The sequence below is a fragment of the Hemiscyllium ocellatum genome, chromosome 45 (genome assembly GCF_020745735.1).
Source record: "Hemiscyllium ocellatum isolate sHemOce1 chromosome 45, sHemOce1.pat.X.cur, whole genome shotgun sequence".
Taxonomy (NCBI): Eukaryota; Metazoa; Chordata; class Chondrichthyes; order Orectolobiformes; family Hemiscylliidae; genus Hemiscyllium; species Hemiscyllium ocellatum.
In genome coordinates, this window is record NC_083445.1 from 22,029,454 (window position 1) to 22,044,658 (window position 15,205).

Consider the following 15,205-nt stretch of genomic DNA (forward strand, 5'->3'; position numbering starts at 1 on the left):
AGAGGCATTTAGCCAGAGGAGCAACCCTGGTACTTGTGTTTGCCACCTCAGCCAGTATGTGGCACTAGGTAAGGGTTCTTTAAGGTGGTGTGCAGGCACCAATCCTCCTTTGCATTGAGCACATCTGGTGATTACTGGGAAAGAGCAGAACAGCATTTAATATGAGGGCCATGGATAGGGTAAATAGACAAAGTCCAGAATTAGAGGGCATATGTTTAGGATGAGAGGGGAAAGATATAAAAGAGACCTAAGGGGGAACTTTTTCACACAGAGGGTGGTACGTGTATGAAATGAGCTACCAGAGGCTGGTACAATTGCAACATTTAAGAGGCATTTGGATGGGTATATGAATAGGAAGAGTTTGTAGGGATATGGGCCAGGTGCTGGCAGGTGGAACTAGATTGGGTTGGGATATCTGGTCGGCATGGACGGGTTGAACTGAAGGGTCTGTTTTCCATCTCTATGACTCTATCTACCAGAGACAATAAGGTTTACTACATGACAGCAGAATGACTAAGACCTTATGGAGCTGGTATAGATACACGGCTCCCTCTAAAAGCTGGAGCGGAATCCTTGTCTCCCCCCTCCTCAACACACGGCAAGTGACCTCAGTAGAATGGGTGGAACCAATGTAACAGTAACATTAACCCCTTCACAATCATTTCCTTCTACTGCTGCCCATGTTACTATGATGATCAACATCATTGGGCACCATGCCACAGAACTGAGCCTTTTTTTTGGGCATTGACTGACTGGGTACTGAAGATACACACTGCCTTGGAGAGGGTCAGTCTGGTCTCCAACTTTTTGACCCTGCGAGAGTGATGGAGAATCAAAGGTGGGGAATCCCCTCACCTCCACACTGTCACTGCCTAGAACTCAGCCCTCAGAGCAACATGATGGCTCAGTGGTTAGCACTGCTGCCTCACAGTGCCAGGAACCCGGATTCGATTCCAGCCTCGGGCAACCGCACATTCTCCCGGTGTCTGCGTGGTTTTCCTCCTACAGTCCAAAGATGTGTAGGTTAGGTGAATTGGCCATGCTAAATTGCCCATAATGTCTAGGGATATGTAGATTAGGTGCATTAGTCAGGGGTAAATGAAGAGTAATAAGTTTGTGGAATGAGTCTGGGTGGGTTACTCTGCGGAGGGTCAGTGTAGATTTGTTGGGCCGAAGGGCCTGTTTCCACACTGACGGGATTATATGAATCTTAATAGAGTTGCCATGGAGACCAGGGGAGGGGAGACTCAACTAAACGATAAAAGAAAATTTGGCTTCCACCAAAATGGCGACTCAGGTCACAGGCTGAAAGTGCAGCATCAGCATCTTGACAAGCCACCTCTTACACTGCCCATCCTCAATATACCTGTCCTGTAACCTCCCAATTACCCACCCCAGTCTCTCACCCTCCCTCTGCTGTTTCCGCATCCAATTGGAGGAAAATCAGGGTCACCACAGCGTGGTGATATGCTGCACAATGACACCAGTTAATCAGCCTATCGGAATAGAAGCTGGATAATCAACGCCATGGAGAGAAACAAATAAAAGCAAGTTTTTCACCAGCAACAATCTACTTCGGAGTACCAGCTACTCATACACACAGACATAATGTCACAGGATGTGGTGGGTGCTGACCTTAAATGGAGACGAATACCAAATATCTGTGAAAAAAACACCATCCTCCAAACAACTGCCTTCATTTCATATTCTCAGCCACCTGCATAAAACCTTCAACTGAAAAGACCCAAGTTACAGATCTCTGTGATCGGGAGCCACCATTACATACCATTCTCCATCATGTCTCCCATACCTCCGTGTCACTTTTGATTCCGACGCCTCAGTCACCGGTCACTGCCGCAGCAGCAGCAACTCTCTGCCTCTGCAGTCAGTGCAGCAACAGCAAAAGGAGAAGTGATGAGAGGGGCTTGTTAATGTTTTCGTTCCCTGACTGTTCTGGGGACAGCAGTGGGAGGTGGTGGGGGAAAAGTGAGATTGGTGCCCAGCTGAGAGGTTGCCATCACAGAGGCCCGTCTGGCAGACAGCTGCTGCCCGCTCTCGGCCCTCCACAGGGCATCGGCCCCATCTTCCTCTAGTTCTGTGACATCAGCAAAGTCAGCACACTTCCTCCTCAGACACCACACGTAAGGCAGCTCTGAGTGGCTGCTGAGTCTTGCCAGTAAAGTCCCACACACATAAAAAGAGGTTCCCGTAGAGAGAGGAGGACGCTGAAAAAATGGGAAACTCCCCATGCCCGGAAACTTTGGAGCTGCTGCTTTTTATCCCCACTTCCCCTCTCGCCCTCGGTACAACCCAGTTATCACCTTCGAAACATCTCGCTGCTCTCTGCTTTGCTTTCCAATTTAACCATGGCCCATTCACCACCTCCATCACCCTCCTCCAGCCCTCCGAGATTTCGGAGCTTCTCCAAATCTGGCTTCTTGCACGCCCCACCTCATTTTGCTTTTAGCTCCACTTCACTTGTAGGTGCCTCAGAAACTCTCTCCCCAAAATCTCATCACCTTTATTGCTCTCCTCCTTTGAAACATTTCCCCACCCTCTCCCTCTCTCGCACTCTCCTTCTTTGAGACACTTCTTAAAATCCCGCTTCTTCCAAGCTACAGTCATCCTCAGTGCCTTGGGGCACTGTACAGAAATCCAAATTGTTGTTGTTCACTGTGATTCCCGATCTCAGTGTCATGTTGGCAACCCTCCAAGAATGCCCTGCCGTCTCCTGAAATTAAAGATTAACCTTGGGTGGGGAAGCAGTTCAAGAAAAAAGAAAATGTATTGAATTTTTTTTGGACTTCCTCATTTTTGTGATGAATCATATTGATTAAATTAGATTCCCTACAGTGTGGAAACAGGCCTTTTGGCCCAAAAAGACCACACCGACCCTCCAAAGAGCAACCCACCCAGGCCTATTCCCCTACATTTACCCCTGACTAATGCACCTAACACTACAGGCAATTTAACATGGCCAATTCACCTAACCTGCACAGTGGGTGGGAGGAAACTGGTGCACCTGGAGGAAACCCAAGCAGACATGGGGAGAATGTGCAAACTCCACACAGACAGTTGCCCAAGACGGGAATTGAACCCAGGTCCCTGGTGCTGTGAGGCAGCAGTGCTAACCACTGAGCCACCGTGCCACCCATTAGATTCCCTGCAGTGCAGAAACAGGCCCTTCAGCCCAACCAGTCCACACGGACCTTCTGAAGAGTAACCCACCCAGACCCATCTCCCTCATGCACCTAGCACTATGGACAATTTAGCATTACCAATTCACCTAACCCGCACATCTTTGGGCTGTGGGAGGAAAGCCACGCAGAGACGAGGAGAATATGCAAACTCTACACAGACAGTCGCCTAAGGCTGGAATCGAACCTCGGACCCTGGTGCTATGAGGCGTTGAAAGTAGGTGGCTGATTGGAGATGGGAAATCATGGTGGGTGTGCAGAGTTTCCCCTCCCCACAGCCATGTGAGTGTCACATTTGAACCAACCCTATAAATTATGATGGGCTGAAATTTAGTATTCTTGCAATGTGTTCCTGATGAGTTAAAGCTTCAGAACCATGTCTCTGTCTTCAGTAAATTCAAGACCAATCGAGCACCAATCCTTTTTCTCGCCTCACCCAGGAGATTCTAAGTCCCCTCTGTCCAGACGGAATATCTCAATTTTGGGACACAGGGAATCGAGGATGAATCAGTGTTTGGACATGATAGGAACTAGGAGGAACCACAGCTGGGAATGTACAGTGCCAGCAATCTCCACTGGGGAAGAGGGAGCCGCTGGGTAGGTTTGGGGCATAAAAATTATAAGACCACCAACTGTTCCAAACATCAAAGGCACCGGTCACTATCATGAACCCAGGCCCAGATTTGATAAGCCACCTACAAAATTTGACGCATCAGTGCCCCTACCCACTAAATTATACTGATCCAATGTAGCTCTGTCAATCATACACAAATCCAAAGATCAGGTTCAAAACCCACAGTGGCAGTTTCAGATTTTGATCTTGTTATGCAGGCCCCACTCTCAGACTGGTCAGATTGCTCTATAGACAGCTGACACGGACTTTAAGGGCCGAACTGCCTCCTTCAGCAATGCAATGTGTCTTCATAGCCTGCCAGAGGGCCCTAGCAAGGCACCAACTTCTCAAAGATCACAGAGAATGAGCAATATGTCAGTCAGCCCCACACCCAAAACCTAGGCAGGCATTTCTTTGAAAGAGCTGTGTGCAGCTAGTGTATGTGTTGAAAGAAACCACAATGGGGAGAGAGAGTGTGAGACAGAGAGAGAGTTGATAGAGTGAAAGAGAGGGAGAGTGGGAAGGGAGAGACAGGTGGGGAATGTGTGGCAGGAGAGATATATTGAGAGGAAGGGGGGAGAGAGACAGAGAAGGATGAGAGAGAGAGTCGGAACGAAGAGAGAAAGAGATAGTGGAGGGAGAAAGCAAGAGACCGGAGATAGACCCGGGAATCTGGGTGAGAGTAGGAAGGGAGCGAGAGTGATAGAAGATGGGGGGAGTGTGCGAGAAGAGAAATATATAGAGAGGAAGAGGAGACAGACAGAGAGGGGGAGGGAGGGGGAGGGCAAAGGAGAGGAGAAAGGGACAGAGAGGAGAAAGAGAGGGGGTAAGAAAGTGGGAGGTGCAGAGAGCGGGGGGAGAGAGACAGAGAGATGGAGCGAGTGATTGGGCTGGGGAGAGAGAGAGAGAGAGAGAGAAGGGATGAGAGAGATAAAGGGTGAATGAGAAGGCACTAATAGAGAGGAAGTGATGAATGAGAGCGGACTGGGGGGTAAGGTGGGAAGGGAAGAGAAAGAGATGGAAGCGAGAGAGAAGAAGAGAGGAAGTGTGAAAAAGGCAGTGCTGAGCAGACATGAGATTTTCTGGTAGATACTACTTACAGAAAAAACACATTGAAACCACAGTGAGCTGGTATAGTCACAAAAACCCAGCGACAGGAAAATATCCATTAACTGACTAACCCGGTATCTCTGTATCACATTAAAGCAGGAATGTGGCTGTCCTTTCAGCACTCAAATGATGAATTCAGTCCACTTGACATTGCCTCGAGGTACAGTTATAAACAGACATTCCCACATTCTTCACCTCCCTCCCCCTTTATCTCAATTCACCAGGCCATACCTCATCCCCTGGACTTCCCTAGCAAACAACCAGAGAACATTCAGTCCCTCTCTGAGGGACCCAGCCTTCGTTGCTAACCAGGACAAGGTCACTCAGCAATGAAAGACTCACAGGTCAACCCACACTGACCAAACCTCTCATTTCACCATGACTGATCTCCCCAGCTCCTCTCCTGAAGGTGGGACAACAGGTAAGAGAGAGGAAAAGGTGTGGGAAGGAGTGGAATAGGATAAGAAGGGCATGGGGAAAGGTGAAAGAAAACCCAGGACCTTCTGTCTCCAGAGGAGAGTATAACGATGAACCACACCAAGGCTGTGATATCACGTTGTTGTAGCAGTTGCCAATGAGCCAAATCCAGGGCTAACTCAACACAGCCCAGCCTCCTGGACAGACATGGGCTCCCACTACCACCTAAGCTGTCTCTAGTCATGGCTGACACTTTTCATTTTGGTTCATCTTCACCAGCCCCCTCCCCTGCCTGTGGATGGTGGGGCCCACAGCTTGTCCCCCTCCACCCTGTAGATCCCATTGAACTCCCTAGCATCGTATGGGCAAGTGAGATTTCCTACCGTGCACCATGTTCACCACAGAGGCAGCTGTCTCCAGGAGGCCGTTGTTGTGATTCAGCGAGGGGTAACGGTCAATGACAAGCTGCAGGGCCATCAGCATGGCCTCCAGCCTCTCCTGCAGCAGCTCTTGATCCACAGGGACGTCAGCTGTTGGGGAAAGTCACACACCTCAGTCACTGTGTCTGTTTGGGTGATTGTGTGAATGTGAGAGAGATTGAGTGTGAGAGTCTAGGTGTGACAGCAAGTATGTGTGAGCATGTGGCCCCTGTGTACGAGTTCATGTGCGCATGCATGCGCACGCGCGGTAGGGATCAATGGGAGAGGACACTAATCAGAGTCAGTGATACAAGCCAAGGCTCCTGTTCACATACTCTTCTGTTTTGAGGGAGAGGTTGGGTGGTCAAAGATTGGGACACCTAACTCGCTTTAAAATAAGAGTTCCATATTTTGTGTGGCTTCACTTACAGCAGAGTGGGTCAGCTGAGATAACCAGTGACTCCAGTTGGTAGAGTGTGGTATTTGTATATAGTTTTGGTCACTTTATTTCAGAAAGGACATAGCAGCCCTGGAAGGTATGGAGAGCTAGCTCACTTGACAGATTTGTCTTAGTTGTTCATGGGATCTGGCTAGGCTAGCATTTATCCTCCATGCCTAAATTCCTAGAGGACAGTTAAGAGTCAGCTACATTGCTGTGGGTCTGGAGTTACAGGTAGACCTGGTTGCCTTCCCTAAATCTACATTACTGAAACACATGAACTTTTACAACAGAGATGTGATGGATGGCAGTTATAGAAAGGGAAAAAAGTAGCAGATACAGTCATATAGATGGGTTAACTCCAGAAAAGGTAAAAGAGGTAGGCAGATAATGCAGGAGTCTTCTGTGGCTATCCCCATTTCGAACAAGTATGCTGTTTTGGAAAATGTAGGGGGTGATGGATTCTCAGGGGAATGTAGCACAAATAGCCAGGTTTCTGGTATCATGACTGACTGTAGTGCAGTAAGGACTACGTCGGGTTCCAAGAGATCAATTGTGTTAGGGGACTTTCTAGGCACAGATGGATGTTTCTGTGGCCAGCAGTGAAAAATCAAATGGTGTGTTACCTCCCTGGTGCCAGGATCAAGGATGTCTCAGAGAGGATGCAGAATGTTCTCAAGGGGGAGAGGGACCAGCAGGAGGTCATTGTACACATTGGAACCATTGAGACAGGAAGGGAAAAGGATGAGATTCTGAAGGGGGAATATAGAGAGGCAGGAATGTAAAAAGGAGACCCTCCAGAGTAGTAATATCTGGATTACTCCCAGTGCTACGAGCTAGTGAGGATAGGAATAGGAGGATAGAACAGATGAATACATGGCTGAGGAGCTGGTATATGGGAGAAGGATTCACATTTTTCGATCATTGTAATCTCTTCTGGGGTAAAAGTGACCTGTACAAGAAGGACGGATTGCACCTGAATTAGAAGGGGTCTAATATACTGGCAGGGAGATTTGCTAGAACTGCTCAGGAGGATTTAAATTATTAAGGATGGGACCCAGGGAGATAGTGAGGAAAGAGATCAATCTGAGACTTGGTACAGTTGAGAACAGAAGCAAGTCAAACAGTCAGGGCAGGCAGGGACAAAGCAGAGAACAAGGTAAGACTGACAAATTAAAATGCATTTATTTCAATGCAAGAGGCCTGACAGGGAAGGCAGGTGAACTCAGGGCAAGGTTAGGAACATGGGACTGGGATATCATTAGCAGTTACCGAAATATGGCTCAGGGATGGACAGAACTGGCAGCTTAATGTTCCAGGATACAAATGCTACAGGAAGGACAGAAATGGAAGCAAAAGAGGAGGGGGAGTGGCATTTTTGAAAAGAGATAGCATTACAGCTGTACTGAGGGAGGATATTCTCAGAAATACATCCAGGGAAGTTATTGGGTTGAACTGAGAAATAAGAAAGGGCTGACCACCTTATTGGGATTGTATTATAGACCCCCTAATAGTCAGAGGGAAATTGAGAAACAGATTTGTAAGGAGATCTTGGTTATCTATCAGAATAATAGTGTGTTTATGGTAGGGGATTTTAACTTTCCAAACATAGACTGGGACTGTCATAGTATTAAGGGTTTAGATGGAGAAGAATTTGTGAAGTGTGTACAAAACAATTTCCTGATTCAATATGTGGATGTACCTCCTAGAGAAGATGCAAAACTTGACACTCTGGAAAATAAGGCAGGGCAGGTGACTGAGGTGTCATTGGGGGAGCACTTTGGGGCCAGCGACCATAATTCTATTAGTTTTAAAATAGTGATGGAAAAGGATAGACCAGATCTAAAAGTTGAATTTCTAAATTGGAGGAAGGCTAATTTTGATGGTTAGATTAGATTAGATTAGATTAGATTAGATTATTTACAATGTGGAAAAAGGCCCTTCGGCCCAACAAGTCCACACCGACCCTCCGAAAAGCAACCCACCCAGACCCATTCCTCTACACCTAACACTAGGGGCAATTTAGCATGGCCAATTCACCTAACCTAATACCTAATGGTATTACGCAAGAACTTTCAAAAGCTGATTGGGTGCATATGTTCGCAGGTAAAGGGACAGCTGGAAAATGGGAAGCCTTCAGAAATGAGATAATGAGAGTCCAGTGACAGTATATTCCTGTTAGGTGGATTAGCTGGTAGGTGTAGGGAATGCTGGATGACAAAAGAAATTGGGGGTTCAGTTCAGAAAAAGAAGGGAGCATATGTCAGGTCTAATGAATTCTTAGAAGAGTATAAAGGCAGTAGGAGTATACTAAAGAGGGAAAAAGGAGGGCAAAATGGGGACATGAGATAGCTTTGGCAAATAGAGTTGAAGAGAATCTAAAGGGTTTTTATAAATACATTAAGAACAAAAGGGTAGCTAGGGAGAGAACAGGGCCCCTCAAAGATCAGCAAGGCAGCCTTTTTGTGGAATTGCAGGACGTAGGGGAGATACTCAATGAGTATTTTGCATCAGTGTTTACTGTGGCAAAGGAACATGGAAGGTATAGACTGTAGGGAAATAGATCATGACATCTTGAAAAATGTCCATATTACAGAGGAGAAAGTGCTGGATGTCGTGAAACGCATAAAAGTGAATAAATCCCCCAGACCTGATCAGGTGTATCCTCAAACTCTGTGGGAAGCTAGAGAAGTGATTGCTGGGCCCCTTGCTGAGATATTTGTATCATCGATAGTCACAGGTGAGGTGCCGGAAGACTCGAGGTTGGCTAATGTGGTGCCACTGTTTAAGAAGGACAAGCCAGGGTACTATAGACCAGTGAGCCTTACGTTGTTGGTGGGCAAGTTGTTGGAGGGATTCCTGAGGGACAGAATGTACATTTATTTGGAAAGGCAAGGACTGATTAGGTATAGTCAACATGACTTTGTGCATGGGAAATCTCACAAACTTGATTGAGTTTTTTGAAGACGTAACAAAGAGGATTGATGAAGGCAGAGCTGTGGACATGAACTAAGTGGACTTCAGTAAGGCATTCAACAAAATTCCCCATGGAAGATGGAATACAGGGAAACCTAGCCATTTGGATACAGAACTGGCTCAACTGTAGAAGATAGAAGGTGGTGGAGGAGGGTTGTTTTTCAGACTGGAGGCCTGTGACCAGTGGAGTGCCACAAGGACTGGTGCACAGTCCACTACTTTTCATCATTTATATAAATTATTTGGATGTAAGCTTAAGAGGCATAGTTAGTAAGTATGCAGATGACACCAAAATTGGAGGTGTAGTGAACAGCGAAGAAGGTTACCTCAGATTATAACAGGATCTTGATCAGATGGGCCAATGGGCTGAGAAGTGGCAGATGGAGTTTAATTTAGATAAATGTGAGGTGCTCCATTTTGGGAAAGCAAATCTTTGCAGGACATCTACACTTAATGGTAAGATCCTCGGGAGTGTTGCTGAACAAAGACTCCTTGGAGTGCAGGTTCATAGTTCCTTGAAAGTGGAGTCGCAGGTAGATATGATAGTGAAGAAGGCGTTTGATATGCTTTCCTTTATTGGTCAGAGTATTGAGCACAGGAGTCGTGAGGTCATGTTGAGGCTGTACAAGACTTTGGTTAGGCCAATGCTGGAATGTTGCATGCAATTCTGGTCTCCTTCCTATCGGAAAGATGCGAAACTTCAAAGGGTTCAGAAAAGATTTAAAAAGATGTTGCCAGGCTTGGAGGATTTGAGCTGCAGGGAGAGGTTGAATAGACTGGGGCTGTTTTCCCTGGAGTGTTGGAGGCTGAGGGGTGATCTTACGGAGGTTTATAAATGAGGGGCATGGATAGGATAAATCGACAAAGACTTCTCCCTGGGGTGGGGGAGTCCAGAACTAGAGGGCATAGGTTTAGGATGAGAAGGGAAAGATTTCAAAGAGACCTGAGGGGCAACTTTGGGCGGCACGGTGGCACAGTGGTTAGCACTGCTGCCTCACAGCGCCAGAGACCCGGGTTCAGTTCCCGCCTCAGGTGACTAACTGTGTGGAGTTTGCACGTTCTTCCAGTGTCTGCGTAGGTTTCCTCTGGTTTCCTCCCACAGTCCAAAGATGTGCAGGTCAGATGAATTGGCCATGCTAAATTGCCCGTAGTGTTAGGTAAGGGGCAAATGTAGGGGTATAGGTGGGTTGCACGTCGGTGTGGACTTGTTGGGCTGAAGGGCCTGTTTCCACACTGTAAGTAATCTAATCTAAAACTTTTTCATGCAGAGGGTGGTGCATGGATGGAATGAGCTACCAGAGAAAGTGGTGGAGGCTAGTATGATTGCAACTACTAGGGCTTTTTCTTTCATTTACTTGTTGCTGGGATGTGACAATTAGTGGCTGGGCAAACATTTATTGCCCATGTATAACTGCCCTAAAATGGTTGCAGTGAGCTGCATTTGGAACCGTTTAGTCCATCCGGTACAGTTACATCATTAGTGCTCTTCAAAAAAAAGTTGAAAAATGTGTTGCTAGAAAAGCGCAGCAAGTCAGGCAGCATCAAAGGAGCAGGAGATCGACGTTTCGGGCATAAGCCCTTCTTCAGGAATCTAAAGAAGGGCTTATGCCCGAAACGTTGATTCTCCTGCTCCTTTGATGCTGCCTGACCTGCTGCGCTTTTCCAGCAACACATTTTTCAGCTCTGATCTCCAGCGTCTGCAGTCCTCACTTTCTGCTAAAAAAAAGAGTTCCATGATTTCAATCCAGTGACACTGAAGGAACGGTGGTCATATATTTCCAAGTCAGGATAGTGAGTGGCTTGGAGTGGACCTTGCAGGTGGTGATGCTCCCGTGTATTGTTGTATGGTAGAAGTCACAGGGTTGGAAGGTGCCGTTGAAAGAGTTTTGATGAATGTCCACAGTGCATCTTGTAAATGTTACACATTATTGGTATTGGTCATCACTGGTGAAGGGAGTGAATGGGGAAGGTGGGTGGATGGGGCTGACAATCATGTGGGGTGTCTTGTCCCGAGTGCTGACAAGCCACAGCCTGATTATAGAAAAATGGCACTTCGTACAAGAGGAACAGCAAAAATGTGGATCAGCTCAGGTTTGCAGATTTGGGAAGAAGGAATTGACTAGGGAACACTGGAGTATTCACATCTGGATGTAACAAACTGAAATGAGCAGGACATGTTAAAAACTTTTTAAAAAAGAATAACACTGGTTACTAGCTTGAAGATGAGACTTACACAGTTATTCTGAATGTTTTCTGTGTTCAGTTAATGTGACAGGTTTATGTGTCACTGGATCACTTAAAAGAGAGAAAGGTTTATTTGAGAGATTGATGATGCTGACAGATGTACAGGACAATTCATACCAAACTCTTAGTCCAAAATAAAGAAGGTCAAGAAGTTTGCTCAGTGTAGGAAGAATTAAATTTATTTAAGGAAGTAATTTCAGTGAGGTCTTACATCTGAAGACACAAGGATTATTGGTGAGGACAGGTCTATCAGTGAATACCATTGGGGTCCAGTAATGATGGGGACAGTTCTATCTTGGTGTAATACTGGCATATAGTACTGATGGGGACAGTTCTGTCTCTGTATAACACTGGGGTACAGTACTGGTGGGGCCTGGTCTGTTGCTGTATAACACTGCGGTCCAGTACTGGTGGGGTCAGGTCTGTCACTTTATGTCAGTGTATAACACTGGGGGGCAGTACTGGTGGGGTCAGGTTTATCTCTGTATAACACTGAGGCACAGTACTGGTGGGGACAGTTCTGTCACTGTATAACACTGGAAAGTCTGGTCGTGATACAGTCATTGTTACTCTTGCATGTCTTAACCTGAACATGGAAGGATGGAATCTATGCTAGTTCTGAGAGTGCTGTTCCTAGTGATAGTAAACACTGTGGAGACATTTCACACTCGGATGTACACATACAAACCACTGCTGTGAAACTGAGGGCTAGCTCGTGTTAAAGTTCCAGCACCCACCTTCCACGTGGAGAGCATCCTTAAACTGGTCCAGTGAATCCGCAAAGTCCCTGACCACTTCTGTCAACTGTAAGGATCCTGAGCCAGGAGACAGCGCGCATGACTCCCAAATCCCTGGAGGAATCCGATAGTCCTGGCTGGCTGTCATCACATTCTCATCCATGGCTTCCCAGCTCCGCAGTCGTGGAAGGAGAGTGAACTTCACACCAGCTGCCTGGCTGGGGACTTTGGGAAAGGCGCGGCAGATCTGGACTCAGTTCTGGAATCCCTCCACCACCAGACCCATGACCAAGTCCCTCACATCGAGGAGATCGTTCTCCCCGTCATCACTTCTCCACTTCACCTTCTCCTCTCTGCTCTTGACTGGGGAACAAGAGTTTCGTAAAACACGCTTCACAGTGCCACAGCAATTCAAAAGCAAGTTAAGAGCTGCTGGGATCTGTTCCTGGAGTCTGTCGCTCTAATTGATCCCAATCCTTGAACGCAGCGACGGGAAGTTTTACAAAACTTTGCAAAGTTTGATGCCTGCACTTCCTCGTGGTTCTGTTGTGATTGCACAGTCCTGTTACATTCCTGCCTGCTCGCCACTGTCGAAACGCGTTCAGCGAACAGGTGAACATCTGCATTCGTTGCACACCTGAGGCAGCACTCATCCCCCGCCTTTCAGGCCTTTAAAGGAAAACTTCCTCCCCGCCACCTTGAGCTAACGCAAATCGCTTCTGGAAGCGAAGCTGCCCCCTGCTGCCAGCCAGCGGCATCTTCCGACCGTCTCCACTCAAGAGTCATACAACTCCCAAACCGTGGTAGTACATCATTCGCCTATTGAGTCCACGCCGACCCTCTGAAGACCATCCCACCTTGACCCAGCCTTCTACCCTGTGCCTGTATCCCAGCATTTCCCACGGCTAATCCAAATACCTTGCACCTCCCTGAACACTATGGGCAATTTAGCACCACCAATTCACCTAGCCTGCACACCTTTGAACTGTGACAGGAAACCAGAGCACCCCGAGGAAACACACACAGACACATGGAGAATGTGGAAATTGCACACAGTCTGCCTGGGGTGGCATCAAGCCAGGTGCCTGGCGCTGTGAGGCAGCAGCGCTAACTTTTTTTCCATTTCAAAAATATACCTTATTCACAAAAATATATTTATATCACATAAAAGTTGTCACAAACTTTTCCGTTCTTCTTATCATGTCAAGGAAATAAGCATTGGAGTTTGACTCTAATCAAACAAACCAAACGCATCTCTGACTTGCATTGAAATAACTGCACAGAGGCTGGGTACCGTCACTGGGTCCCGAGCTGGTGTTTACTAGTACCAGCTCAGGGTCAGTCCTCAACTGAAGAGATTCTGATCTCTTGGTTATTATTTTGTTATATAAGATTATGAGGTGGTATGGACAGGGTGAATAGAGTGTGCCCCTTGGTTGAGTGGTGAAATTACTGCACAGAGGCTGGATCCCATCGCCAAGCCAGTCTTTATTTACTAGATCACTGGCTGAAGTCAACCAGCTCAGAGTCCATCTCACCTGAAGAGATTCTAATCTCTTGGTTAAATATATATTTTTTATTTTATTAATCAGTACAAAGTACAAACAAACAGTTAACATGAACAGCCATATACAAGAAACAGCAACTTACAGGGGAAAGGGATGGCAAAGCCAGTCCCCAAATCCTACCGTTCAACCAGTTCGTAGGGACAAGAGGATGAGCGTCGAATCCTGCCTTATATTATCCAGAAGGAAACAATGTATTCAATCACATACAGACAGTCCAATGAACCGAACGGTAAAACAGTGCATATACCACAGATATCCTGGCAACCCAGCAAAGCACCCGTCCCTCCCACCTTCTGGCTGCTCAGAGGCAGCCTGCCCCTACGCCCCTTCCGGCTCTCGGTCCACACTGACACACGTTCCAGTTCTTGGTCACTCCTGACACACCTCTAGGACAGCCCATCCTGTTTCCCCACTTCCTGCCCCCCCCCCGGACGACAGCGCTCAGAACAGCCTACCCACCAATCGGCTTTTGGAGCGACTAGGATCAGGGTGGCCTTCCGAATCCGGGGGCAGTCTACCCACCATCCAGTTCTCAGGATGGCCTACACACCCTCTGGCTCTTGGGGTGACAGCTTTCAGGATGACCTGTGAGCCTCCCAACTCACATTTCGGCCTGCCAGACCCAGGGACACACAAGACAGTGCAGGTGAGAAACCCAACAAGCAACAAGACAGAGTCAATTACCAACAAACAGAGTCCTTTCTAGTACACAGAGTCTATTACAATAAACAGTTCTCTTCAGAATGCAGAATCCATTCCCAGGAACAGAGTCCACTCCAGTATGTAGAATGCATTGTCAGAGATAGAGTCCACGACTGAAGGCAGAGTCCACCCCGCTTTGCAGAGTCCACTCCTGAAGGAAGCAAATGCATACGCCACAGCACACACACAGGTGTTCAGTCTCCATAGAGGCCTGGTTTATCCACAGAGAACCAGGCCCAATCACAAGAATATAGTTCATTGTAAAAAGTGCAGTTAACTCACAAAGGATGGTCCACTCCCACAAGCAGCAAATGCTCACCTCCCAGCACACCCACAGAGGGCCAGGCCTATTCTCAGAGGAACAGTTCATCTGGAAAGGTGCATTATTTCGCAGAGGCTCAGTCCAAACACCAAAGATGAAATGAAAACACATACAAAAAAATAAAGAGAATCAGAGTGCAAGGGCTAAGCCCTGCCACAAAATCAGCATAGTCCTTAATCAGCATAGTCCTTTTCTCAAAGTATAAGAAAAAAAATAATGCACATGCTGTAACAACCCAGTGAAACAACAGTTCCCTAATGAGAACTGAAATACACCGGTAACACATTGATTGTGTAGATCAGGCAGTTTAGAAATCAGTTTAGATATTAGGAAAGCTGGTGAGGGGAAGGCGGCCAGTAGGTGGGCTGGCTGGGAGCCAGAGGGTTGATCACTGGCCTGGAGGAAAGTGGGCTGGGAGGAGCCTGTCAGTACGCGGGGCAGGGTGGGGCCAGGCAACTGAT

General features: G+C 47.2%; 1 protein-coding gene across 4 annotated transcripts in view; it reads right to left on the reverse strand.

The window, feature by feature from the left end:
• gmip (GEM interacting protein) overlaps window positions 1-12,762 on the reverse strand; it is a 168,900-nt gene extending 156,138 nt beyond the window's left edge. The window contains exons 1-2 of one of the 4 annotated variants that reach the window (XM_060855043.1): window positions 12,153-12,762; window positions 5,721-5,867 (exon numbers count right to left, since the gene is read on the reverse strand). In XM_060855043.1, the coding sequence (XP_060711026.1) occupies window positions 5,721-5,867; window positions 12,153-12,315 (310 nt within the window). In that variant the 5' untranslated portion in view covers window positions 12,316-12,762. Of the gene's footprint in view, window positions 1-1,786; window positions 2,086-5,720; window positions 5,868-12,152 lie in introns of those variants that run through there. The other 3 variants (XM_060855042.1, XM_060855047.1, XM_060855044.1) reach the window with 3 other exon arrangements.
• Between the last annotated feature and the right edge of the window lie 2,443 nt (window positions 12,763-15,205).